A 26,533-nucleotide genomic window follows, 5' to 3' on the forward strand; every position below is an offset into this window, starting at 1 on the left:
GATCACGCAAAATCAATTTGCGGTGAAAGACAAAAAGTTTGAGAAACAAAAGAGAAAAGATCAAAAGTTCATGGCTCGCTAAGATGAGGAGCACGAGTACCTAGTGCAAGTCCAAGGGTTCCATTCCCGTGGAAGGTATCAGCCAGGGCAGGTCCCTTGACTCCCTGTGTGCAATCGTCAGCATCAATCTCAGATCTAGCCAAGCTTCTCCGCCAATCAGACGCAACCGTTGGCAAATGCCACCCACGCAAGCCCAACTTCTGGCTGCGTTTTGAGGCTGTTCGGTGACATCAGAGCGCTAGCCCCAGGTGACTTCTAGCGGGGGTTCCCACCGCCCTCTCGAGGAATGTGAGCGAATGGCTGATCTCGTGTTTTTCAGCGATCCCTGCTGCTTTAACGTTTATGGTGGGTGAAGCTGATGCCGGGAACCCGACTTCGGCCGCAAAGTATTTTTCCAAGAATAATATCTACAAAGAAGAAGACGGTCAATACATGGTACGTAGATGCTTGGAGCTTACTTCTGGGTTGTCATTACTAAAATGTACAACAAAACGGTCACGAGCTGCAAAACCACAGGGTATAAAATTATCACCACCAAAGTTCATGATATTACGCTATCAATTCCCTTGGCTGATACACTTTGATGAGACAACAGGCCGTTCCGGAATCGTTTTACTAGTCAACTTATTTAACTCCGAAATCTAATTAAAGACAAGATTTTATGCTTTCCAATTTGCTAATATCGCTCGAAATCATAAATACATCCCCCAACTGTCTCGCTTATATCGAGATCTGGTGGTGTTACATAATTAGAATATCTCAGACATGCACTGTCTGTTTTAGACCTGCTCGTTGACAAACAGACCAGCCATGCCCTGGCCTGTACCAATGCACATGCTGGTCAACAGCATCTTCTTCTTTCGCCGTCTGCACTCAGAAAGTCCTGTGACGATTTGTCGAGCACCTGTAGCGCCCAGTGGGTGACCAAGAGCGATAGCTCCTCCACGAGGGTTGAGCTTGTCTGATGTCAGACCAAGCTTGTCTTGACAGTAAACGGCCATGGAGGCAAAGGCCTCGTTGATCTCAACAATGTCAATATCATCAAGGGAGATGTTGTGCTGGGCAAGAAGCTTGGGGATGGCAATGCTAGGACCAATGCCCATGATGCGAGGCGCGAGGCCAGCGACAGTAGAACCGACGTACTTGGCCATGATAGGCTGACCCAGCTTGATAGCTGTAGATCGCTTCATCAGCAACACAGCGGCAGCTATAAAAATGTTAGTGAGATGCTCCTCCAATCGAGAAGAATAAACTTACCTCCGTCAGTAAGCTGGCTGGCATTGCCTCCAGTTGTAGCTCCACCCCATTGAGGGAAAGCAGATCGAATCTTGCCAAGGCTCTCAGCGGTAGTGCCTGGTCGGATACCCTCGTCCTGGGTAAGAGTAACCTCCTTCTCCTGACCATCGGGGCCCTTGACCTTGGTGGTGATGGGGACGATCTCATCGGCGAACAAGCCAGCCTTTTGCGCTGCCTCAGCCTTTTGGAAACTCTCAGCCGCGTACTTGTCCATGACATCGCGAGTGACGCCAAAGTCCTTGCTGACATTCTCGCTGGTCCAACCCATGGGCTGCATGCAATCCACAGACTCCTGGCTTTGTGATGTGACAGCCTCGTCGAAGGGCTTCTCGAGCGCATCGCCACCAATGGTCATTTGTTCAGCACCCATAGCGATACCGATCTCGATGGAACCATTGAGAATGGAGTGGGCGATATCGGCGGTGGCCTTGAGACCAGAAGAGCAGAATCGGTTGACGGAAGAAGCACCGGCGGTGTTGGGGAAGCCAGCAGCGAGAGCAGAGGCGCGAACCTTGTAGGCAGCCTTGGCATCGGAGACCTATAGATAATTGATTAGGAGAGTTCAATTTGGCTCATGGGGTTTGCGACATACGTTTCCAAGGCAGATATCCTCAACAAGGGCAGGGTCGAGGTTTGATCGTTCCCGAACCTCCTTGAGCAGAGCATACACCATGTATTCGAGAGAAGTATCCTTGAAACCACCCTTCTTGGCCTTTGTGAGAGGAGTTCGGGCAGCAAAGGTGATGACAATGTCATCGGGGTTCTTCGCTTGACTATCATGGCATTGTTAGTTTCGGTGGTAATAAATGCGTTCGAGCGATCGCCACTCACATGCTGTTGAGCGCCGACCCAGGGGCCAGGTGCTTGATGATGGAACCAATACGTTCAGCGGCCATTGTGTGTGTATATTCTGATTCTGTGCTGTGCTGTGAATCGTCAAGACTTGTGTGTCAGGTTGGATAATGATCAAGTCGAGGCGACAGCGCAGTTGGCTTTAAAATAGGAGAAAAGGATGCCGAGGCGAAGTCCATCATGGGAGGGGTCTGGGGTAGACATCGACGGAAGTTGCAGCGGTACTTGCGACGGCGCATCAAATTGTGTGGGGTTAAGCCGAGGTAGCACTTCCCAGACTGACCACTTCCCGAGGTTTCGTTCTATTACATAAGGCACTTTGATGACATAATATCAGCGACCTCGGCGAGAAGCCATAACATACCAACAGCCGCTTCAGAAAAAGCCGTCTTTAGCTATCTCGGCATGGCAAATACCCCATGAAAAGATCCCGGAGTTTGATTATTGCTTATTCGTCACGATATTAGTACTCAATTGTCCATTACCCTGCGCATTGTATATACGCTCCATACAGAACGTCGCTTCGACCGGACAGCATCTTCTGCTTTGAGATCTCATGCAACCTAATTCACCATCAAAAACGACTGGAATGCAAAGAAAAACTCAACATGCAGTTGGCTCAACGGATGATTCTCACTTTCAATGACACTCTTTTTCCCTACTTCATGCCTTGCGACCTATTCCACTCTCTCCGTTATGTGTCATTCTCTGACATTCTTGAAGAAGACTGAGCACAGGCTAAAACAGTGAAGAGTGAGTGTCCATGATGTGAAGCATGGGGTTGGCATCCCAACGCCAGCCCATTCTTAGATGACAATGGGCCCACAAACCTGGTCCAGTCTTCATTATATCGGTTTTGACAGGTACCCAACCCATGAGAGCGTGGCTTAGCGCCGCTCTTGTTCCTGGATCATCACGATGATCCAATAAGGGCACTGGATTCTATAAAGCGTGTCTCGGAAGTCCCTAGTTTCTGCATGTCTGGACCCTGGCTCGACAGACTATCTTCCCGATGCGGCCATGTAAACCAACCAGTAGATCGGATAGCTTCATACTACATCCATTTTCGGCGACTTTCCAGAAGCCACCGCTTACAAGCTGTTCAGGTTATTTGATGGATCAAGAACAATTATGGAACGAAATGCTTACTGAATGTTTCTATAAGTCAAGGCCGCGCCGGTTTTCGTTCTCTTCGCCAAGGCTGCGATCTCTGTTGTCCTTGGCTGACTCGTCACTCCTTTTTATTGCCAACCTTTCCGAAAATCTCCTGAAGCTGAACATCCATACTTTCTTTTCATACTTAGCTGGTGCCAATTTGTGTTTAACCTAGCCGCCACTGGGACAGAACATCAGGCAACGTCAAAGACCGTTAAAAGTTGAGGAGAGCAGTCCCAACTTTCCATTCGAGACACCGACCTTTGGAACCTAGCTTATTGCCTCTCCTTTCTTGAATCAAACACCGCTACTACTCAAAACAAACCTCACGTTCAAACAAGGGCATGGCTCTGTCAAAGCATCTCCTGGCTCTCATTCTTACCGGTCTCTCATACGCCACCCGTGATCATAAGAGAGGGCTTTGCTTCGTTCCCAACACCGAGAAGCCCCAGGACGACAAAATCTGGGTCCAGAACGGCAGCGATATCACCTGGTACTACAACTATGGAGACAAGCCCTCTGCTGTATATAAGGATGTTCCTGAACAATTCGAGTTCGTACCAATGATGTGGGGTGTAGGATCCGACTCAAGCGATACGACGTTCCTTCAAAATGTCAAGAGTCTGATGCAAGATGGAGTCAAAATCACACATGTCCTGGGGTTTAATGAACCTGATGCTGGTAACGATGTCGGCGGAAGCAATCTCGACCCCAAGGTCGCTGCCGAGGCTTGGGTTGCGAACTTTGAACCACTGGGTGAGATGGGTGTAAAGCTGGGTCTCCCTGCTTGCACTGGCGGATGGGGTAGTATGCCATGGCTAAAGCAATTCTTGGGAAATTGTTCTGCGATCAAGAGCCAAGGGCGGCCTAAGACAAACTGCACCTGGGACTATCTTCCTGTGCATTGGTACGACAACTTCGAAGGTCTTGCGTCTCACATCGGTGAACGCCTTGCCGAGTATGTCTCCCCTCTCTGTAACCCATACACATGCTAACATATTATTGATAGATGGCCCAACTCTACTATATGGGTCACAGAATATGCCTACGCGCACCAAGACCCCCAACCGACAGAACAATTCTTCAAGCAGACTCTCAAGTGGTTTGACGAGTCAAAATTCATTGGGAGATACACCTATTTCGGTGCCTTTCGCTCAGATGTATCCAATGTTGGACCTAATGCAGCCTTCCTCTCAAACAGTGGTGGTCTGACAACCATCGGTGCTCAATACTTGGGACTTAATACGACTGGTGAGAACAATGCTTCGCATTCAAAAGTGAGTTTACCTAGCGTGGGCCTGTTGGCGGTGGTACTGGCTGTTGTGGTGAAAACAATCATGTAGAGGATAAATTAAAGATTTAAAGACGATGACATATTTGTTTCCAAGGTATCACGTAGGAACGAAAAAATGGTTCAGTGGCATGTAATGCATTTGCACCAGCATTCTGTGGCTGGGCAGCGGGATATCTATACCCTTTATGAGGGCGGAATAATGCAACTAAAAGCAGAAGTGATATCAATATTAAGATTCGTCATGATCCTTCCCATCCGTCCAAAATATTCTTCATTTCATGAGACCACAAATTCTCCCCCGTTTCATTACTTTTCCCAAACTTCCCTCACCCCCTTTTAAATATTCTTATCATCAGAGATGCAAATCATAAGATCAGGCCTCGGTGGCTGCAAGGCCTTGAGGCACAATGTGTCGATCGGTAGGTCCACGAGAGATGCTTCGCTTTCCGAGAGACTCGCCAGTGTCCTTTCGAGAGAAAGATGCCCAGGTCTTGAAGCTGGACAGAGACATGGTTCGAGCAAGGCGACCACCGTCTTCACCACCCTGGCCCCAGACACCGCGGCGGACAGGAGCGTCCTCAAGAAGATGGAAGTGTCGCTTGGTCATCTTCCAGAGCTCAATGCCGGCAACAAACACAACAGTGAAGCCAACAGCCAGAGCCCACTCCCAAGTGATGCCAGTGTGCTTGAAAAATTTGTGGTTGAGGACGGGAATGTAGACGACAGGGAAGACGGACAGACCACCAATGATGACGGACCAGAACAGGAAGCGGTTGGAGTAGATGTCCTTGAACACGGGGAACTTGCTGTCGTCGTCAGGGTTGAGGCGGAAGACGGATCGGCGCAGACTCTTGAACTCCCAAGCAGAGATGAGGATAAGCCATGTCAGTTCAGCAAAAGTGGCAGCGCGAGCCTTGAACACGGGGATACACTCCTCAGAGTATCGCTGGTTGCACTCGAAGCCGAGGTTACCGCCATTGGCACCATAGACGATGATGACAAAAGTGCACATTGTGCAAGCACCCATGATAATACCGTAGACAATCATATCAATGATGATCTGGTTGGTAAAGACACCGCGCTTCTTGTCCTGAGGAGGCTTGCGCATGATGTCCTGAGCGCCCTGCTCGCGACCCAGTCCGAAGGCAGGGAATGACGAAGTAGCCATATTGATCCAGATAATTTGAAGAGGTGAGACGGGAAACACAGAAAAGCCACTGTCGTCGACGAAAGCAAGACCGCAAACCAGGAGGATAACCTCACCAACGTTGGAAGTCAGGAGATGAAGGACGAACTTCTGGATGTTGTCGAACATGCGACGACCTTCACGGATAGCAGCGACGATGGAGTTGAACTTATCATCAGTGAGTACGATCTTGGAGGCAGACTTGGCCACATCAGAACCGGAACCCATGGCTATACCGACGTCGGCACGAGACAGAGAAGGGGCATCGTTGACACCATCACCAGTCATAGCCATGAAGGCGCCACGACGACGGAGAGCGTCGATCATGCGGGTCTTGGTGTCGGGAGCGCAACGGGCAATAACCAGGGGAAGTTCCTCGAGAGCATCGATCTCTTCATCGGTCATTCTATCAAAATCGGTCGCCTTCTGAACAATGGACTTGGCGACGTGATCAGGCAGAACGCTGAGGTTCTTGGGGATAATACCGACTTCCTTAGCAATGGCCTTAGCTGTCTCGGGGTGATCACCAGTAAGCATATGAACTCGGATGCCAGCGTTGGAACACTCGGCGATAGAGGGCTTGGTTTCACGGCGAGGAGGATCGTAGATACCGGCAAGACCAAGGAGGATAAGACCCTGTTCGACCTCAGTTCGAAGCTTCTCGTCCTCGGCGGGAGAAGAGGCTTGCTTGGCAGTGAAACGACCATCCCAAGGACGGTAGGCGATAGCCAGGACACGCTGGCCCTGAGAAGCGAGACTATTCATCTGCTCAAGAACACTCTCCTTGAGCTCATCAGTCATGGGCTGCTGGTCAGGTCCTGTGCCGGCGTAGTCACAGAGATCCAAGATACGCTCGACAGCACCCTTGGTGAAGACCATTGAGTTGACAGTGTCGATAATGGAACCCTTGGCGCCCTCGGGGGCATCGTAGATGACAGACATTCGCTTGATAGAGCTGTCGAAGGGGAATTCGGCAATTTGCTTCCAGCCCTCACCCTCAAGAGTCTTCTTTCCAGAGTTGAAGCGGTGGGTGAAGACCTGAAGGGCAATTTCGGTGGGCTCACCGGTAACCTGCCACTTCTCCTCTTCATCATCGTATCGGACGGTAGCCAAGTTGCAAAGGGCGGAAGAAAGCAAGAAAGCTTGAAGTTCATCAGTCATCTCGCACTCAACCTCAGGCTCAGGCTTCTTGGGTTGAGCATTATTCTGGTTGAGCTTCTCATCGGGAACATCAAACTTGAGGACAGCAGCACTACGCTCGCGATCGTAGTCACGAGGAGCCTCCTTCTCTTCGGGCTCATCGCTCTGCTTGGAGTATGTGACTCGGCCCTTGGTGGGATCGTTGGGGCTCTGAGAGTCGCGAACAGTGTAGATGTGAGAAGAGGGGATCCAAGCCTTGCGAACGATCATGGCGCCTTCGGTGAGAGTACCAGTCTTGTCGGAGCAAATGTTGGTAACACCTCCAAGAGCCTCGAGGGCGGAGAGATCTCGAACGACCACGTTGGCCTTGCGCATTACAGTAACAGCAACGACCATGGTGATGGTCAAGACAGCGACCAGGGACTCGGGGATAATAGCGATACCAAGAGAAGTGGCATAGATAATAACCTCGTTCTTCATGTCGAACTTGTTGACAGCAAACACGACGATAGCGAGGATGATAGCACAGCCGAAGAGGACATAAGCAAGAGCGGAAAGCTTTCGCTGGAGAGGGGTTCCCTCAGTGAGACCCAAGAACTTGCCGATAACATCCCATGTTCGCTTGGAAGCACCAACAAAGGGCTGTCGCTTTCCGTACTTCTTGTAGTTCATAGATCGGCCAGCCTTTCGAGTCTTCTTGGAAGTAGAGGCAGCAATCTTACCGACCTCAGTGGACATACCAGTAGCAGTGACGATACCTCGACCACGGCCCTTTCGGACGACGGTGGTGGCATATGCCATGTTGACCCGGTCACCAATACCGATCTCATCCTCGGACTCGACAGGCTTCTCTGTTCCGGGAGCGGTGATATTATTTTCGGTAATCTTCTCGACGGGGATTGACTCGCCAGTGAGTTGGCCTTCCTCGCAAGCAAGGTTCATGGCTTCAAAGAGGCGGAGATCGGCGGGGACGGTGTCGCCCATCTTGAGGAGGACGATGTCACCGGGAACGACTTCGGGGCTGTTCCATTGATTAGTTTTGAGTCAATTTTGACTCTGCGCAGTAGAAACTTACTTGGAAATAACTTGAGTCTTTCCATCGCGAAGAACCATGGCACTGGGAGAGGAGAGAGCTCGGAGAGCATCCATGCGCTTCTCAGCGCGATACTCTTGCCAGAAACCAATGGTGACGTTGAGGACGATGACAAAGACAAGCACACCACCTTCTATGTAGTCTTTAATACCGAAACTCAGAGCCATGGCAAATGCAAGAACCTGTGGCGGGTTAGTTTGGCAAATTGGGTTTGGAGGGGAGTGCCACTTACAATGATCATGGCATTGAGCAGCTGCTTGGTCAAAATACTGTACCATGGCACAGTACCGCCCACATCGAGCTCATTCTTGGGATATTTTTGCTGGGCTTCAGCTACTTGCTGGCTGGTAAGGCCCTTGTCGATGCTGGTGTCGAGAGCTTGCGCCGTCTCCTCAATTGTGAGGAGAAACGGGTGCTTGGGGTACTCGGCCGCCATGGTCGATGGGTTGGAGATTGGCGACCAGGATCTGTAGGAAAGGGCGCGAGAAGAGAGCTTAAACTGTTGTTTGTGTACTCTATGCTCTGGGTATAAGTGACGGTCGCTGCGAGGTGTGTATTGATGGGTGGGTAGGATGGTGATGTATACAGGAGTCAATTGACTACTTGAACTTCATTGACGGATAAAAGAGTGATAACAATGAAGGAACTAGCTTCAAGGCATGAATAAGTAAATGTTATCTATTCGATTAGAGAACAATCGACGAATGTGATTGACAAGTTTGGAGTTTATGGGAAATGGACCTTGGCAGGGTGCGGGGGACGAGGTCATATATAGTTGAGGGAGGGAGAAATCTCGAGAAACAAGAGCACCGTCATAATTAGGAAAAAGCCCCATGAGAGCACCGTAATTGCTCATGTTATCGCGGACCTGAGTCGTTGCCAGGCTCGGGATTTCTTGGCGTTGGTCTACCATCCCGAACCCGAACCTGAGCAGCGGTTTAGATCCGCCACCGGACTTGGAGAGCTCATTATTTTCCCCACACACTCCCCCCATGGCTAACCCCTGTAGACAGGTGTTGAGCCTCTCCTCAGCCTGCAAATGCAAAATGCAAAATGCAGTGCTACTGTAGGCACTTTCTTAGTGAGTTTAGCCTAGCCAGCCTACCTTGGCTACCTAGTTAGGTGTGGCGTGTTGCTATAAATCAGGTGCCGTACATATCGTCGACGGCCGTCCCCGGAACGGAGAAGAAACCAAACGGACGGCCCCGTGACGTCAATTCCAGTGATGGACCGTATTTTACGCTCCAAGTGCCGTGCTAACATCGGTAGAGATTGTTCTATGCTCAGTCTCGAGTCTATCCATACAACAGTGTAAGCTTGGGTGCAACACCAGACAGGACCTGGAAGCATGTCGCAAAATTCTTCTCAATCTCTCGGTACTTTTCTTCCAGGTTCTATCATCCCCAGACCCCAGTCGCGTTACCATCCTAAAACCCCAAATGAATAAAAAAAAGCAGGCCGGTAAAAATGGTAAAGTAGCGTAGCGTACTGTACCTATCGTGGTGAGACTGTTTTGGTGGTGTGTGTAGTGGGGATCCTGGCGTCTTGGCAGCTTGGCGTATTGCGCAAACGTGCAATGGGTGCAAAGACGGAGGAGAGACTGCGCGACAAGAGAAATCTTGCTGTTGCTATCCGTACTCTTGTCGTATAACTAATTGAGAGGTGAGGTCATTGGTGTGCATTGCAGACTTGGATTGTCGCATGGTCGCCGAGTTCATGGATGGATCCTCCTCTCACGAGGTCAACGTCTAGGTCTGTCAAGTTTACTGCACTTCTCCAACATTCCCCTGGTCTTTTGATCATCATGGAACCGGTTGTTCCAACGGCATCCAAACCGTTGACACATGGCCTCGATTGCTATGCGAGCATGGTCATAGCTCTCTGTTAGAGCCATGGCAGCATACCGAACATGACCAATGCAACACTGTTATGAACGAGATGCCCATCTCTTGTCTCAAACTCCAACCGTGCCCACTGGACCATGGGTGCTATGCTTTGCAGCTCTCTTACTCGGTCTGAAAGCTCATTCGGCATTCCACCACCGTCCAAGAGCATCAACCGGTACTCGACCATGCTCGACCATGCTGTACCATGCCATGCCATCTTAGCCAAGACGAAAGAGCCAAGGAAAAAAGTCGCAAGCTAGTGATTGCTCAACAAACCGCCATCTCGCCGAAGGCAAGAATGTCTGCATCAAGGTTCAGCTGGTTCATCACATCTTGGCGCCTAGGGTTAGCGGTCGTCGTGATAACCTCAAAGGGTCAACTCTATCTTGGCGGCTCTTGGCGCTTGACCAATGACGCGTATCCAATCAATCCTCGGACCTTCAAGTCAAGATACGCCGAATTATCGAGCGCCGCGCCCCCACATCTCGTCTGACGATCCAGCAAAGCGATGTTCTGATCGCTTCTGAGTTTACGGATAGGTATCTCTGCATCTTCTGTGGGGGATCAGACAGAGGGTAACAAGAAAGAAAAAATAGCAATCAACGAGAGAGAAAGAGCCCTTGGCAGAGACACTCGTTTCTGGAACAAGTTAAGAGGCTGGCTTGGCTGTAGACATTGGACTCTGTCCATTGGCCTGATGAATCGCCACACCCTGTCGGCTCCTCACTCTAGGACCAACTAACCTTGCGCTTATGTTACTTAAGGTTCTGGGCACTTGCGCTAAGCTTATCGGCTACCTTCCTCAAAATCAATCATATCACCTGATCCACACTCTCTGTCCTATTGCCCAATAGTGGCAGCACTTCTCGTCTTGGCAGGCGCCGTGTGTTCAGTTCATGTTACGTCGAGAAACAGAAAGAATGGATGCTTGTCAAAAGTCGCCTATTTTTTCGTTCTTCTCTTGGATCGGGTTTGTTCGCACGTATTAGTTATGTGGTTGGTGGTGAGACACGCCGCACTGATAAAGCAGAGTTTGCACCCTCGATCGTTGCTGTCATCATTTCGATGTCGAATATTTCTTTACCATCTTTCTTCCACAAGCCTCTTGATTGACTTCCTGATGGAACCATATCTCCTATCAACTATCAAAAGTTCCTCGTTTCTTCGCGTTCATTGCCCCGTGTACAGTACATTTACACTTTCTCGGCCTTCCCGGAACCCCAGTCTCCTCCGCCACGGCCTGCGCCTCCATCTCCACCTCCGCTCCCTTGATGCCAAGACAAAAGTCGTACGAGTCACGTGCTCCGCCGCGGTGCTCCACCTTCCGCTCCGTTGAGACTTGGCACAGCCGAAGTGGCGGCTTCGGGCCTCAGCACTCGGCACGCGCGATCCAAACGCCGAGCAACCAACGAGAAGCATCTTGATGTCCTGCACATCTCCAGTAGTGCGACTTCTCGGTGAGCATAAGCAGAGAAATTGACCATTGAGCATTCTTTGAAGCATTGCGTGAAATGCGGCCGTGCTGACCGGGTCCATTTCAACGCAAACTGTGATACTGAAGCGTCTTTCTAAGCGCTTGTTGTTGAGACTCGGGCTGCCTTGGCTTGGAGGAGAATTTATGACAAAAGATTCCACTAAATAAGCTACAGTTGCTTTTTGAGCTACAAAGACAATGTAAGTGATACCAAGAACACAGGGTAACGAGCTATCAAATCCCCCGATTGGTTCACCAGAGCAGGGGAATCACTGCTGAAGTGTCTGATACTGCAACTAATTTTCTTACTAATTTAGCGGAAAAGAAGCAATATGAGACTGGTAGGGATCCATTGGTTTGTTGAGGACCTCATTTTGCTTTTGCGCATGGCTTACGCATTGTAACCCCAGACCCCGCGTTTTCCCCAGGTGAACCCCATTCGTACTGTTTTTTGTACTCTGTGCATAAGGTATAGGAAATAACGGCTGCTGATCACTTTGTGCAGTAGTCTGTGAGACAGTGACCAGACCTAAACAATGCAGGCCTTCGTATCCTGTGTCCGAGCGAGTTGCATTTATAACGGCGGCTAAGTCGACCCTATTCCGCGACCGCTTGAGATCGACAACTAGTAGTAATAGTCTTGTTTCTTTTCTCAACGGTCAGATTCCGTGAAACCCTGGGCATAGTATCTATAACTGATAAGATCTCGGAACGATCATCCACTCAGAGTGTCTGCCAAGATCCAATGCCGTTTGGCCAACTTCCGCTCCGTAACTCTTAGCTTAAACCGGCCGGTGACTTGGCTTGCAGCTTGCCAAGCACCCAAGGAGGCATTGATGCACAGTGACAAACTGGCCGTATCCTAAGGCTATCAGTCCCTATTACGCCCGAGGTGTTACAGCATTAGACGCAGCCAAGGGCCTTGGTGGGACTGTACCGTATCTGATGCTAAGCCTTTAGAAACGTGGATTTTGGCATGCACGGAACCAAGACATAGATTTGAGACCGTTGAAGCTTAATGGTGATGAAGAAATCAGATCAGATTCGCTACGCAATACTTCAAACTGCCTGTCACATGCGGGACCAGCAACTTGAGATTGAGGCTTCAGCCTGGCCTCTTTCTTACTGGATGCGTTACATACCGTACAATCCTAGCTCAGAGTCACTTCACTTTCCCACTAATTTCAGGTTAACATCTTTTAGCACTTTAAAGTATTGATGCCTTCGATAAATATTGTTATTCCAGAAGGCTACAGCCAGTACCTTGTCATTGTCCCCGACACATCATTCAGCAGGTGGAGCTACTGCTGGCCAAGACTATTACCAAGGCTCTATCAATGTATGTTGTAGCTATCCCAGCAAGCCAAGAAACAAGCTTCTGACTAATAAAGACGGATGTCGTTCTGATAAGAAACTGCTGTCACTTGGCCGCATCTATCAACAGCCTACCCCAGATCAACGGTGCACAAGCTCCGCCAAGTTCGCCCAGCCGCCTCTGATTGCTTGCATCTTGTATTTATTCATGATCTATTTTCTGGGCGCAATGGATTCTTTAGTTATTATCATGCATTTTCGTTTAATAATACGACTGGGCTTGGCTTGAATGGCGGAAGCTCAGTTGCCAAGTTTTCCGCCATATTCATGTTGCTGTCGTAGCACTTCTTGATGTATGTATTGGAGACTCAATGAACAGTATAGTCGAAATTGAGGTATTATTTTTCACTGAGAATTACCAGTTATTGAGCTATGCGTTATGAGCCATGGTCTTTTCTTTTTAAGTTTTGTGGTGCTTGTATATTTGAAAGCTAAGAAGTGCTTGAGTATAGGCTTCAAAAAGGAATTATAATGACGATTGGAATATGAAAATATGAACTCCGTCTACTGTTCTAGAATGTAAGAGCATCAAATATTTATTGGTCATCGTAAAGCCTCTGGGTAAAAGCTTTTATATCGGGGGAAAAATATCGTGTGCTCATTTATCACCTGTGTTCGCAGCCCAAAGCTTAACCTTATAGGCAGCAGTCATCCGATAGTAAGAGCATCAAAATGAGGAGCCTGCCAGTGCCAGCAAGTTTCAGCATCCACCTTGATTTCGGAAGATACCAACACCTATTCACTGAAGGTCTGTTTTATTTTTCTCATCTTGACAAGCTACAACAAGGGAAACATTCGTAAACAATTTTGTTCCCTAAACATCAACTTAGCTTCTCCGGCAGCTACTCGTTGTTCAGCAAAATGGCTTTCACAAATTACTATCACAATGATCAGATGCGCCCGCCCGTGTGTCCTACCGCACCGTTTGTTGTTCCACAAAAGGTACGTGGTTGACAATTGAAACGACCTTATAGCCCAATATATTCAAGGGGAACGGACAAGTAACACCATACAGCTATTGCAAATCAAACGAGACCAATCGGCGCTATTCAAGACTCTTCCGAATGAGCTATTGCTCGAGATCACGTCCTATATCGTGGTCGAAGACAGACTCTGTCTTGGACTCACTTGCAAATCCTTGTTCTATCGACTTTGTTTGTCTACCAACCTCCACATCACATCAGCCAGTAGCCATGTGTTCTCCAGCACACGTTATTGTTCACATGTCAAGAACCTACTCAAGCGCATGAGACCTCTGACTCTCAAAGGTCATCCCAAACGGACAATGGCACTGTGCTGCGACTGTCTTCGCTACCGACCTACAGGAGTAAGATACTGGGCGGAGATGATAAGGGAGAAGAATCTTCGGTCTGTGGATCGATGTGCCGCCAATGAAGCAGCAGAGTCTTGGTACACAGGAGAATCCATACAGTGTCCAGGATGTTGGTTCAAGGGCGAGTCAGATTACATTATGGATTGAGCTGAGAGGTAACATGCAGGGGAAACTCTGAAGAATGGAGGCCAGTGATGAGCTTACGATTGCTTTAAAAGTATCACAATGTGTTTTCTAGCGAGCCGAGTCATTGCAGATCAAACTTATGTATGTATTGGAGCCTCTCATAGATTGCTTCACCAGGGGTTCAATATTAAATACCGAAAACCATACTTGCTGCCTTGCTCAGTTGCTCTAGACCCAGAGAACTAGAATCATGAACCCACTTTCTGCATGCTTTTCGACGTGACCTTATCGCGATTCGTTTGGAGTCCTCTCGTGGCTGGATCTGACGTGGAAGTTGCTGACGAATCAAGAATGCACTAAACAAAGTTGTCTATTAGCTTATCTACAACGATCACCAGCACATATCGTCTGACATTAATGAGAACGTACACATAAAGAACAAATCGACTACCACATCTCCCCTGGTCCTCAGAATGCCTCCCTCGACTCGGATCGGGTCGAAGCTCGAGTTTGTCAGCGTGAGCCACCCAGATGAGGTCAAAAACCAGCACAACAAGCGCAAAATTCATCAGCATGTGATGAAAGATATAGGATTATCAAGAAGGAAGAGCACGCTGAGAAGGAAGTTAAGGAACAAGCCAGACATTTCAAAGAATTTGGCACTTCATGAAACCCATGCGGCATACACACTCTTCCAACCAGATAATTATTGGCACGATGCGATAACCCAGTCATCAATGCAGCTTCTTGAGCCAGGCGCAGATCGGACACTCTACTCCAGGACTGACACTAGAGCTAAAATGATGGAAGCCTTTCGTAAGTAAAATTTACAGTGAACTATCAAATCTCACAAAAGACAGTGCTTCGGCCAAAGTCGTCCATATGCGACAAGGTCAGAGAGATGTGTTTTGCTATCGGCCTTGTCGACCAGGCTACTCTGAATCTTGCACTTGCGGAGACCGCCCTGTATAGCAATGAATATACAGGTGATATGCATTCTGGGCGAGAAGATTCAATTGCGCTGAAGCACTACAATCTCAGTCTACGTTTCACGAGCCAAAAGATCCAAACTTCGAATAGCGTGCCTTCTGATGAAACTTTGATCACTGTTATAGGTCTTGCCAACTACGATGTAATATTTGAGATCATAGCTGAAAAGCCACTGCTGACCACCTACAGATGAGCATAGGTAAAGTCGAACGATACAGCACCCACCTGGCAGGCTTAGAGACCCTGGTGCGCGGCCGCGGAGGAGTAGAAAGGATTCGTTCATCATATTTGTTATTGTCTTTAATTTGGTAGGCAACAGTTAGAGCTTGTCGTAGATCGGAAACTAACCATGTCCATATTCACAGGTCAGATGTTATTGGAAGCCTGTCTCTGGACCGTCTGCCGAGATTTGCAGCTCCTTCACACCTTTGGATTCAGCCTGAGCCGCCAACAGTCACCCATGTTCTGTCAAAAACTCTAAACGCTCTGAGGGACTTGTCGCCAGTTCTTTCAGATTTATGCTCGGTTCTCCTATCACTCACAAGAGTTGCTAAGGCGTCTCAACACTGGGAGGAGTCGACGTTCCGTTACTGTGAAACCATCCTACATAGCTCATACTTTCTTCTCCTAGTACCAAGGCACATACCATCAGAAGGGCCACAGGGGTATTGTTCTGGAACATCACTAATTCACCAAGCCGTGCGTTTGGCCGCTTTGAGGTTTCTTGTCACGGCCGCTGAGCACAGTCATCACACACTCGGCGCCATCCATTATCGCAAACCTCAACTTTCACACCTACTGGCAGATTATGAAATGTCATGGGGTGGGTTGGAAGAACTCCAGGTCTGGGTACTTATTATAGCGGCAGTGACCGAAGGGACTCATGACAGAAACTGGATGACAGATATGATAGCTACTACGATTGAACGACTTGGATTGAACTGGATTGAACTAAAGGTAACACTGAGACAACTTGCTTGGGTTGATTCCTTTGAAAGCCAGTTCAGGAGGTTGGAAGAAGCCATGAATAGTCAGAATGGGATAGCCAGGGTTGGTTGAGTACCGCGAAACTAATGAGAAATTATAAGGAATTTTCAACTCTCTGTGTAGTCGATTGCAGAGAAATGATTGTCCCAGGTCCGGTAAAAATCAAAGACCAGAGCGTTTCGACTCATGTAATAGGTCAGCTCGAATCAGGTATCTCGGACTATGTGCCGCAGACTCTTCATCAGCTAACCTAGCAGGCCCCCAATTACGGGAGATCAACCCGTTATTCCCGTATTGATATAAATTGGTGGGTTGATACTCGAGCACTAAATGGTCAGCTCGCTATCAATCCATAGCTAAGCCTCAACCAATGGAGCATATATCAAATAGAGGTTGAAGGGGTTCTGAGATCTACCTGTCTGTGAACCCCATGGTTTTGCATACTGACTAGGTGAACAGATACAGTTTTTCATAAGACTTTTTTTTCTTCCTTTTCTCTTATAGACAAGTCTAAGTAGACAGAATCTTTGGCCTTCCTTCGGCATCTAAATCGAAAACATCTTCCTCAATCTTGGCCCCATTCTTCAAGGCCTCCTCAAGGCCTCCCCTCAGCATGTAGGGATCAGTTGAAAATCCCTTATGCCATTCTCGTCCTTCATATTCCTCTTCGACAGGTTTCTCACCTGTAGCCTGAATTGCTTTAGCGCTCTTTTCAATATTTCCCCAAACCCGGAGAATGTTTTCTCCTGCAAGCAGACGGATCTGCTCGTCTGTTGCACCTCGCTGCATGAGCACCTCCATCAAACTGGGATATTTTGAAACATCCTCTAGCCCAATAGGCACATTTGACATGCCAAAGAAATCCGCACCGATTCCAACGCAAGTCCAGCCACATATTTCTGCGATGTGGAAGATGTGATCAGCCACATCGTGTATTGATGCTTGCTCAGGATGCTTCATGTTGAGGAAACGATTGAGAAACACGGCCATAACTATGCCGCCGTTGTGCTTGACCTGTCGAAGAACATCGTCGGGGACATTTCGGAGATGCGGCTCAATAGCGTATGCTCCAGAATGCGAGAAGATTACCGGCGCTCTAGCAATACTGAGAACATCCCTCATTGTCTGATGAGAAACGTGCGATAGATCAACCATCATTCCCAACCTGTTCATCTCTTTGATGGCTACCTTTCCAAGCTTTGCAAGTCCAGTGTCCGCAGTTCCGGAGGCAACAGTTGAAGCTGCCATAGCGAATGCATTGTCACAATTGTGAGTAATAGTCATGTATCGCGCCCCCAGTTCGTACATCTGCCGAAGGCTTGCAATGCTGCCACCAACCTGGTGGCCACCTTCAATGCCAATCATGCTTGCTATGCGGCCTGCTTTGAAGGCCTTCCTAGCGCAGGCCGCTGTATCGCAATACTCCAAGTCTTTGGGGTGCTCTCGGATGAAGCGTCGAGTCACATCGATTTGTTCAAGCGTGTCTCGAACGATCCACTTTGAGGAGATTAGCAGCGGTCGAACACGAGAGAGAATTTGGCAAACGAATTGCCACTCACAGAAGGATCCTCAAAGTGTTTTTGCTGTTCATCACAGTCTACATACACGCTCCAGAATTGACCTCCGACCATGCCTTGCCTCAGCCTCTGTAGATCTGTATGGCCCAGCAATCGATTAGTAAAGTCGAAACGTTCATTGTAGATGCGGTTCTTGAGTTCAAGGCGGAGCATGAACGGTAGATCATTGTGGCCGTCAATTAAACTGTGGACTTTCAGTGCAATCCTCTTAGGTAAGATCAAGAGTTGGCTCACGGCGTCGTCTTGAGGATACGCTTGGTACGCTCTGCATAATTCTTGGGATCGATCGACTGTTGACCAGGCCATAAGAAGGTGAATGGACTCAGTAAGAGCACGATCCCAGCAGTGATGACTGGGTATCGAAACCGTGACCACCAAGCTGTGGCCGAGGAATTGGCGTGTAGTACCAATGCCCCGTCGCGATTGTTATCAGTCGACCTAGTTGATTGAGGAGTGTTGGCCTGCTGGCTATTCCGTCGGGGCAGCGAGGCCATTGTTGGTGACGTATCGGCCATAATCACTGAACTATGCTTGCAAAAATGAATAACTTGTTGAGCTCACATGGAAGTTAATGGCCAATTTCTTTAGTCTTATACGAGTCTAGATCGGAGCAGAGTTTGCGATTGAGTCATGATTAGTTATCCTTGCTAACCACTGAACCACTGAACAGGTGGAGTGGTAAGCAGGCTACAAATGAAACTGACACACTAGTAACTCTGCTACACGATGGATGGATCAGTAAGTGGAGAACTAGGATTGCAGCAGATAATTAAAAATGGACAGACATCCATTTGTTGAAAAAGCATCTTGATATGGGTTATCTCATTAGGTCATCATCTTTCCTCGAATTCAGGTTGGTTCTTCGCCGTCGTCTTGATAAGTCATGTCGATGTTATATTGTCGACCGAGATGGGAACTAGCGGCATTGCAACGGGAATAGTGTCACTGTCAAGTACGAGAAAATGTCGTCGATGAGAACAGAAATCTGTAACTGACACCCAAACTAACTGGTACTCTTTTCTTCTACTCGAATATAGTTAAAGCACACGCAATGATAGGCTCCAAGTACTTTCTGTATCCAGATATTGAACTTGACAATGGTTCCTGAGCATCCATCTCAATCCTGGACCCCTTCAATCAGATTCTTGATGCCCTCGCCATTCATAGTTTTCTTCCACGCTTCCGGAGCTTGATTGAAGGGAGTAATGCTACTGATCAGAGACGAAACCGACACCTTTCCGGATTCAAGAAGCCCAAGTGCAACTTCAAAATCCCCAGGACCATATCGAAACGAGGTTTTCAACACCATTTCTTTCTCGCACATGGCATGAAGAGGCAAAGTCTGCATAGCTTTGCCAAGTCCAATTTGAACAAAAACACCTCCGCGTCTCAAAGCATAGACTCCAAGTTGTGCTGATGATTCCACTCCGGTGCATTCCAACACAACGTCAGCGCCGTCAACAAGACCAGTCTCTTGTTTCAACCTAGCAGCTTCCTGTTCAGTTGTTGAGGTTGAACTCAATTGGGGCTCAAAGGTCTGGCAATTGAGACCTTTTTGTGCAAACTCAAGTTTATTCGCGTTGATATCGGTGATGACAACCTGCTTGGCTCCATAGGCCCACGCTGTTGCCGCTGTCAGATAGCCCACAGTCCCCGCTCCTTGGACTATGACTCTATGGCCAGGCCGTACATCGGCGAGACGAACACCGTGGACAGCGACGCTCAAAGGTTCCACGAGAACAGCCTCTTCCAGGCTGATAGAGTCGGGGATTTTGTATGCGAAGTCTTCTGGGATATTGAAATATCGAGAAAGCGTTCCGTGTGCTGACGGGGGATCCGCAGCGAACTTCATCTTCTGGCAGAGATTGTATCGTCCGGACTTGCAGTATGTGCAACTCCTACAAGAGAAGCCCGGTTCAATAGCCACGCGGTCACCAGGCTTGAGGTTCGAAACCGCGGGGCCAGCTTTGTAGATGATTCCGGAAGCTTCGTGGCCCATCACCAGAGGATGCTCCTCAGAAACTTTTCTTGCAAACCCGCCTTCTGTCCAGAAATGAACCTGCTACTGTCAGCATTATATCGAAGACTGTGGGATTGATACTCACATCGCTACCACAAACACCTGTGTATGCAATTTTCACAATTACATCATGCGGATCTTCAATTTGAGGGATTGGCCTCTCACCGAAGCGAGCGTCTTCGGGACCATAGAGAAAACATGATGGGTTCTATCAACTTTTTGTCAGTCCAGTATTTATCAAAGCTAGGGCGATACTGACCGTCTCGCTCATAGTGTAAAGTAAGGTAGAAAGACTCCGGGATCAAAGGACCAGAGACGCAACTATAGATGCTGTTGGAATTATGAAATTTGGTTACAATATATATATGTATTGGACACGGCTGTTACTGTAATCGCAGTCAGGTGATAATTCTCTTCGGATCACGGCCCTCCGAAGGAGGGGAAGCATGACTGCATTAGCGATGTCACCTCTCCATCGTGAGCAATCAGAACAGAGAATTGGAATGTTGGGGAATGGGGATGACCGAGTTGTGGTAGGTTAATCTAGTTCACAATTGTCATCCGCATAGTTGGCTTGGATATGACTGCTCGACACTATCTTGAAAAACGATCGACAGTATATACAAAGTTTGATTTTCGTGATCGTAATGGAAAAGGCAGGTTAATCAGCTATAGACTCTCAATAAGAAAAACTATATCGAATAGCGGCGGGCTTTCTGCCATAAGTTAGATAGTCTTTTCTACTATATAGATTACGTAGACAGATAAGAATATGAAATCATCCTTGAACTCCATCCGGTGATCATCGTTGTATGGGTGGATACTAATTTATACTCTTAATTAATACCCGCCATCGTAAAATAAATCCATGATACTTCCGAATGCCGTTCTTTAACTGTTTTAAGGCAACACGTAGCCTCCATCAATCAGCAGGTCGCTTCCAGTCATATAAGTTGAAGCATCGCTTGCAAGGTACAAGTAAAGACCCTTGATCTCCTTAACATGTCCCTGTCTTCCAAGAACAGCCATGCGATACGCCTCGTTAAGCGCCTCAGGGCTCGCACCCATCTTTGTATCAAAGAAACCAGGAGATACGATATTCACACGAGCAAACTCGCGCCATTCCCTAGCAAGAGACTTTCCAAAGTGCGTTATAAAGGCCTTGCTCCCGTTATAGACTGGCTGATCAGTTGGCACGTTGACGATATGGGCACTCATGCTGGAGGTGATAATGAAGTTTCCGAAACCCTGACGCTTGAAAATCTCACCAGCGTATTTGGCAGAGAATACAACTCCGTCAACTACATAGTTGTCAGTGGGACCAAAGACACCAGGAGTGATCACTTACCATTCACCGACATCTGCTTCTTGTATTCTTCCAGAGTTTGCTCAAGGATGGGTTTTGAAATTGCCATGCCTACCACCGATGTATTAGCTCTATCCAGAATACCATGATCCATCGCCCGGAAACACTCACCTGCGTTTGCAACATAGACATCGATCTTGCCAAAATCTTCAAGAACAGCCTTAAGGGCATCTTGAATCTGCTGTGAGTCAGATACTGAGGGAAACATCCGTGTTAGCTGCTGCTAGAGGCTCTGTCCAGAGAACATACCCACCGTCGACCTTGTAAGCGGATGCCTTGATGCCATGTTGCTCTGAGAGTAGTCGAGCCTTTTCAACGGCAGCGTCATTCCTGAAACACGTGTTAGGCCAGTGGTAACATCAATCGAATGGCAGTTATCCTGTGCAACTCACGAGTTATACCAAAGTGCAACGTTTCCGCCTGCTTCAGCGTAGCCCTCAGCCACCGCATACCCTAGACCATCGGCAGCTCCATTAACAACGAGGACCTTTCCATTCAAGCGAAGCTGCTCAACCACATTGTTGGGAATATTGGGAAAGGGTTTAGGAAAACCCTCTCGCACTTTTGTGGCATCTTCGACTGACATAGACATGATGAATGGATTCTTGGTAACCAACAACGACACAAAAGGGCACTCAATGTATATGAGAGTGAGAAGAAGAGGAGGGGTATCGTTATATGGATGGCTACGTGCGTTCCTTCATCTGCTGTATCTCTCCCAAAACCCCACATCGGAGCACTAAACACCGACGTTGGCCCCTCTCACCAAGCGCCATCATTCGAGCCAGAGGATGAATTCCCAGATGATAATGATTCGATGGATAATGCCAGCTTTTCCCCATAATTTTCACTTCTATGCGCGCCAGTCACACGGCCTGTTAGTTTGCGGATAGAGAGACAGAACCCGCCTTTCCTGATTAGGAGTCTAGACTGTAACGACATCACACAGGGTACATATCAAACCTTGAAAGGCTGGAGCAGATATAGTGTCCATACTGTTGAAATGCTGAACTTGGTACTTGGAAGGCAAAGATATCTGCGATCACAGCTGACTGATCATCAATTCGGTACAAGGCAATTAGTGATAGCGGGGCAGTTCAGCTTATCATTGAACGGCTGATTGGCCAATTTCAACCAGGATCTCGTTTTTGTGGCTGTCTGACTCTGACAGCAGGAAAGAATATCTTTTCCCTGATGACTATGCAACCTGGCTTTCTCGACGTTTCCCGCGCATCCACGATCTTGAATTGTCAGGAGTTGTAAATATAACAAACCCCGTTGGCCAAGATGTGGCTTCCTGGGCTTCAGGATGACGGGTCCTCGCTCCTCACACGCCTCCTCCGCTTCTCAGGCGTGATACTGGTCGCGTTACTCGTCCACGCCTTTCGGAAAGGTTATCGAGTTCGCAAGAAGTTCCAGGCCCTCAAGGATCAGGGAATTGTATGTATTCCTGTTTCCACTAGATAACTTCAGTTTCTGATGCAAGAGATAGCCCATTATGAAACATTCTATGATTCTCGGCCACCTTGAAGTTATTGGGAAACTCGTCTCAACACTTCCATCTGATGCCCACGGCGATTACCTGATGCTGAAGATTCAAGAGAACTGGCGGGAACTCTTCCCTCAATGCACAAAATGTCCACCTGTTGCTTACATCGATACGTGGCCCTTCACAGCGCCGATGGTCATCTCTCTCAACGCACATGTTTCGGCTCAGTTCACACAAGAACACTCACTACCCAAGGCTTATGAACAGAAGCATGTTCTCTATCCCCTCACAAAGAACCGCGATTTGGCCTCCATGGAGGGCCCGGAGTGGAAAGTCTGGCGTAAAAGACTGAGCCCAGCATTCAGCATTCAAAATATCAATAGTCGTTTACCAGACATTCTTGAAGAGGTGGAGGACTTTGCCAATGTTCTCAAGAGCAAAGCAGGAAAAAACGGAGAATGGGGCGAGGTCTTCCCACTTGGAGATGCCACTGCCAATCTCACTCTCGATGTTATCATTCGTCTCTTTCTGTAAGTTCCACTATGTCTCGAAAGATTTGCCGACGTCAAGTCCTGGGATATTAATAACGTCACAAAGGAACATTCGATTTCACGAGCAGTGGGGAAGAAGTTCGCCTGTTTGTGCCGCCCTCCTTGACACCATTTCTAGGATGTACTTCTTCGTCAATCCTGCCAACTTCATCCAATACTGCAATCCGTGGCGCCACTTCAAACTCTGGCAGAACTACAGAACGATTGTCAAAAGCTTCACTCCTGTTCTTCAAGAGCGCATGAACAAGCTTCAGCAGGATCGAACAGCAAAGGGAAAGACACTGGTTGATCTAATCGTACAAGCCCTCGATGCCGAGAGAGCTGAACAGAAAGGGGCGGGACAGGACGACAAGGACCACCAATTGAACATGGAGCTTGACGCTGACTTTCTGGAGATGGCCATTGGGCAGATCAATACTTTCCTCTTCGCAGGTTTTGATACCAGTGCTGCAACTATTGCTTGGCTGTTTCGCCTGCTCAGCGAATATCCAGATGTTTTGGCCAAATTGCGAGAGGAGCATGACGCAGTCCTTGGCCCAAATGCCTGGGGTGTTGCTGGTGTGATAAGGGAGAACCCACAGCTGCTGAACCAGCTCCCTTACACACTAGCTGTCCTTCGTGAATCTATGCGTTATCATACCAACGTCGGTTCAATGCGTCGTGGCGAGCCCGGGTTCTTCCTCGTGGGTCCGCCGGGTTCCGATCCTGGGTTTGAAGGTAAGAAGCTGCCAACCGAGGACTTCATTGTTTGGGACGGGACATATGCAATCCATCGCGACCCTGAGATCTGGCATAGAGCCTGGGAGTTCCTTCCAGAACGTTTTCTTGTCACTGATCCGGAGGATCCCTTGTACCCGCCACCCAACGGCTGGCGTTCATTCGAGGCCGGGCCACGGGTTTGTATTGGGCAACATCTTGCCACCCTCGAGATGAAACTAGCCATGGTGCTGGTGGCGAGATGCTTCGATATCGAGTGTGCGTGGGACGAATGGGACCAGATGAAGTAAGTCTCCTAGTTTCTCAGTTACGTCGCGGGCTGTGTTACTGACCAAAGCCTTTCGTATAGTGGAACTACAAACTCCGAAAAGGCACGACCGACTGTCTGGGGTGATCGTTGCTATCAAGTTGGAGCAGACTCGCCGCCACGAGTCAAGGATGGTATGCCTGTGCATGTCAGAACGCGTGGACTGTAGAGTTGAGCCGACCGTTGAGAAAAGTGATAATAACCCAGCGAGCAAGAGGCTGTTGCGCATAGTAGTCGATGCGGGCTAAGCCAGACTGGTGGGTGTTGCTAGCAAAAGACTCACCTAAGCATCTGTGAACACAGCATCCTGGACTGGGTTACATAGGAGCGACAATCGCAACGCAGCTCTACCTCTGGTGTTATATGTTTGAACTAATCTAGTATATGGCGTGGTGGCCTTACTCCTCATTTGGCTAGACCCCCTAAAGCAATGTCCTTTCTGTACACCATGTCTTCGAAAGACACGCAGTCGACACCCATATATGCCTTGCGACGTGCCTCTTCAAGGGTATCACCGTAAGCAGCAACCGAAAAGACACGCCCTCCCGCGGTCTTCAGCAAATGATCCTCCTTACGAGTCCCAGCGTGAAAGATAACCACCCCCTCTGGTGGAGAACTCAGTGTGGCCACCTTTCCAGTTTTGTAATCCCCTGGGTATCCGCCGGATGCAATAACAACATTACATGCGAAACCTGGCTTAATTCTGATGCTGTTCTTCACGTGTGCGAGTGTCCCATTTGTACACGACAGCATGACACTTGCGAGGTCGGTGTCTTCGTGAATAAGAAGCATCGAGCTTTGGGTTTCCGGGTCGCCAAAGCGAACGTTGTACTCGATAACTTTAGGGCCCGATTTGGTGACCATGACTCCAGTGAACAGCAGGCCACAGAAAGGACGGCCTGGTTGGGTTGTTAGCGGTCGAATTGAAACGAGATACGACGGGCAGCTCACCTTCTTTTGCTAGAGCATCAAACGTAGGTTTCAAGATGACTTGATCAATCTTCTGTAAGACATCTGGGGTCGCCATGGGCACAGGTGAGTAAATGCCCATGCCTCCAGTGTTGGGTCCTTTGTTTCCCTCTAAAATACGCTTATGGTCTTGCCCAGGCGGAAGAGAGAAGAAGGTCTTGCCGTCGCTAAAGGTCAAGATGCTGATCTCGTAACCGTCCATGTACTCTTCGATTACGACTGAGGAGCCCGCTGTAGAAAATTTGCCGTCGCTCATGATGCTGCGAAGATCTTGCAGTGCTTCTTCTAGTGTTTCAGGGAGAACCACGCCCTTGCCTGCAGCGAGGCCGTCTGCCTTGATGACGATGCGGTGGTCTTTGTCGGCGAAAACATGGCGCACGTATGCACTGGCAGCCTCGAGGTTGTCAAAACTCCGGTGGTGGGCAGTCGGAATGTCAAATTTATTCATAAACTCCTTCGCAAAGACTTTGGAGCCCTCAAGTTCTGCGGCCTCGCGCGAAGGTGCGAAGCAAGGCACGCCAACTAAAAAGAGGGAATGTCAGTTAAAAGTTGATGGAAAGAGATCGATAGTTGTTCCCTGACCTTTGCGAAAGAATTCTTCGATGCCATTCACCACGTCGTCATCAGGCCCAACAACTACCAAACCTATACCGATTTCTTTGGCACGCTTCGCCAAGTCGTCATATTCCGAGCTGCTGACGCCTGCAAGGGCCGAAATCCCGGCTGTGTTGCTGCTGGCTGCAACCTCATGTGTGCCAGCATTGCCAGGGAATACAAAAACATGTTTGACTGATCTGGCTCGACTCAGCTGCCAGGCCAAGGCATGCTCTCGGGCACCTTTCCCGATAACCAGCACCTGGAGGTCTCTTTCAGTCATGATTAATGTTGATGAGACGACGTGATCTGTGGCTAAAGATGATACCTAGTACCTAATGCGTCACTTGATGGTACATGAGTTGGTGGGATCAGACGGCAGGGTGAGGGGCAAGGCTTGGGAAGGTCCAGAGGGACGGGACGTGATGGGAGGCTCATGAAGTAGGAGGAGGCCTCGATTTGAAAGGGCCACGCACACAGTGAGTGGTGCGGGTGGCGGTTGGTGGGAAAATGCTTAATACTTTGCTTCCAGGGCCTCCTTAAGCTTGACCACCTGTGCGTGAGGTCCAGTACCAGAAATACGCAGCCTCAGCGAGTTAATATTAAGTAAGTACCTACCTACATATATCTCGCGTGCTCTACTGGTTTGTGCTAGATGCTGTTACCTCTAGTCTAGGTATGGATGACTTATTAGAAA

General features: G+C 48.6%; 9 protein-coding genes across 9 annotated transcripts; 3 read left to right on the top strand and 6 right to left on the bottom strand.

Annotated features, from left to right (window-relative positions):
* Nucleotides 1-839: 839 nt before the first annotated feature.
* FTJAE_13185 (acetyl acyltransferase) lies at nucleotides 840-2,252 on the bottom strand (the record flags this gene model as incomplete). The annotated part of the gene is made up of 4 exons (XM_037346302.1): nucleotides 840-1,267; nucleotides 1,318-1,894; nucleotides 1,949-2,129; nucleotides 2,188-2,252. 4 exons carry the CDS (start codon nucleotides 2,250-2,252, stop codon nucleotides 840-842), a joined length of 1,251 nt encoding a protein of 416 aa, XP_037199752.1.
* Nucleotides 2,253-3,707: 1,455 nt separating this feature from the next.
* Nucleotides 3,708-4,706, top strand: FTJAE_13186 (uncharacterized protein; the record flags this gene model as incomplete). The annotated part of the gene is made up of 2 exons (XM_037346303.1): nucleotides 3,708-4,321; nucleotides 4,373-4,706. 2 exons carry the CDS (start codon nucleotides 3,708-3,710, stop codon nucleotides 4,704-4,706), a joined length of 948 nt encoding a protein of 315 aa, XP_037199753.1.
* A 324-nt stretch (nucleotides 4,707-5,030) lies between these two features.
* FTJAE_13187 (Ca2+-transporting ATPase) lies at nucleotides 5,031-8,512 on the bottom strand (the record flags this gene model as incomplete). The annotated part of the gene is made up of 3 exons (XM_037346304.1): nucleotides 5,031-8,004; nucleotides 8,059-8,258; nucleotides 8,309-8,512. The coding sequence occupies 3 exons, from the start codon at nucleotides 8,510-8,512 to the stop codon at nucleotides 5,031-5,033; spliced, it is 3,378 nt and encodes a 1,125-aa protein (XP_037199754.1).
* A 6,230-nt stretch (nucleotides 8,513-14,742) lies between these two features.
* FTJAE_13188 (uncharacterized protein) lies at nucleotides 14,743-15,497 on the top strand (the record flags this gene model as incomplete). Its single annotated transcript, XM_037346305.1, has 3 exons — nucleotides 14,743-15,085; nucleotides 15,130-15,401; nucleotides 15,459-15,497. The coding sequence occupies 3 exons, from the start codon at nucleotides 14,743-14,745 to the stop codon at nucleotides 15,495-15,497; spliced, it is 654 nt and encodes a 217-aa protein (XP_037199755.1).
* A 1,259-nt stretch (nucleotides 15,498-16,756) lies between these two features.
* On the bottom strand, nucleotides 16,757-18,317 carry FTJAE_13189 (membrane dipeptidase; the record flags this gene model as incomplete). The annotated part of the gene is made up of 3 exons (XM_037346306.1): nucleotides 16,757-17,743; nucleotides 17,806-18,007; nucleotides 18,058-18,317. 3 exons carry the CDS (start codon nucleotides 18,315-18,317, stop codon nucleotides 16,757-16,759), a joined length of 1,449 nt encoding a protein of 482 aa, XP_037199756.1.
* Nucleotides 18,318-18,940: 623 nt separating this feature from the next.
* On the bottom strand, nucleotides 18,941-20,114 carry FTJAE_13190 (xylitol dehydrogenase; the record flags this gene model as incomplete). Its single annotated transcript, XM_037346308.1, has 3 exons — nucleotides 18,941-19,882; nucleotides 19,929-20,051; nucleotides 20,103-20,114. 3 exons carry the CDS (start codon nucleotides 20,112-20,114, stop codon nucleotides 18,941-18,943), a joined length of 1,077 nt encoding a protein of 358 aa, XP_037199757.1.
* A 629-nt stretch (nucleotides 20,115-20,743) lies between these two features.
* Nucleotides 20,744-21,801, bottom strand: FTJAE_13191 (Sorbitol utilization SOU1; the record flags this gene model as incomplete). Its single annotated transcript, XM_037346309.1, has 5 exons — nucleotides 20,744-21,144; nucleotides 21,192-21,260; nucleotides 21,321-21,404; nucleotides 21,463-21,539; nucleotides 21,602-21,801. 5 exons carry the CDS (start codon nucleotides 21,799-21,801, stop codon nucleotides 20,744-20,746), a joined length of 831 nt encoding a protein of 276 aa, XP_037199758.1.
* Nucleotides 21,802-22,496: 695 nt separating this feature from the next.
* Nucleotides 22,497-24,442, top strand: FTJAE_13192 (sterigmatocystin monooxygenase; the record flags this gene model as incomplete). Its single annotated transcript, XM_037346310.1, has 4 exons — nucleotides 22,497-22,649; nucleotides 22,702-23,228; nucleotides 23,296-24,252; nucleotides 24,316-24,442. The coding sequence occupies 4 exons, from the start codon at nucleotides 22,497-22,499 to the stop codon at nucleotides 24,440-24,442; spliced, it is 1,764 nt and encodes a 587-aa protein (XP_037199759.1).
* Nucleotides 24,443-24,678: 236 nt separating this feature from the next.
* FTJAE_13193 (phosphoribosylamine-glycine ligase) lies at nucleotides 24,679-26,119 on the bottom strand (the record flags this gene model as incomplete). Its single annotated transcript, XM_037346311.1, has 3 exons — nucleotides 24,679-25,172; nucleotides 25,225-25,764; nucleotides 25,825-26,119. 3 exons carry the CDS (start codon nucleotides 26,117-26,119, stop codon nucleotides 24,679-24,681), a joined length of 1,329 nt encoding a protein of 442 aa, XP_037199760.1.
* Nucleotides 26,120-26,533: the final 414 nt, after the last annotated feature.

Source organism: Fusarium tjaetaba, assembly GCF_013396195.1.
Source record: "Fusarium tjaetaba strain NRRL 66243 chromosome Unknown NRRL66243_c0000391, whole genome shotgun sequence".
Lineage (NCBI taxonomy): Eukaryota > Fungi > Ascomycota > Sordariomycetes > Hypocreales > Nectriaceae > Fusarium > Fusarium tjaetaba.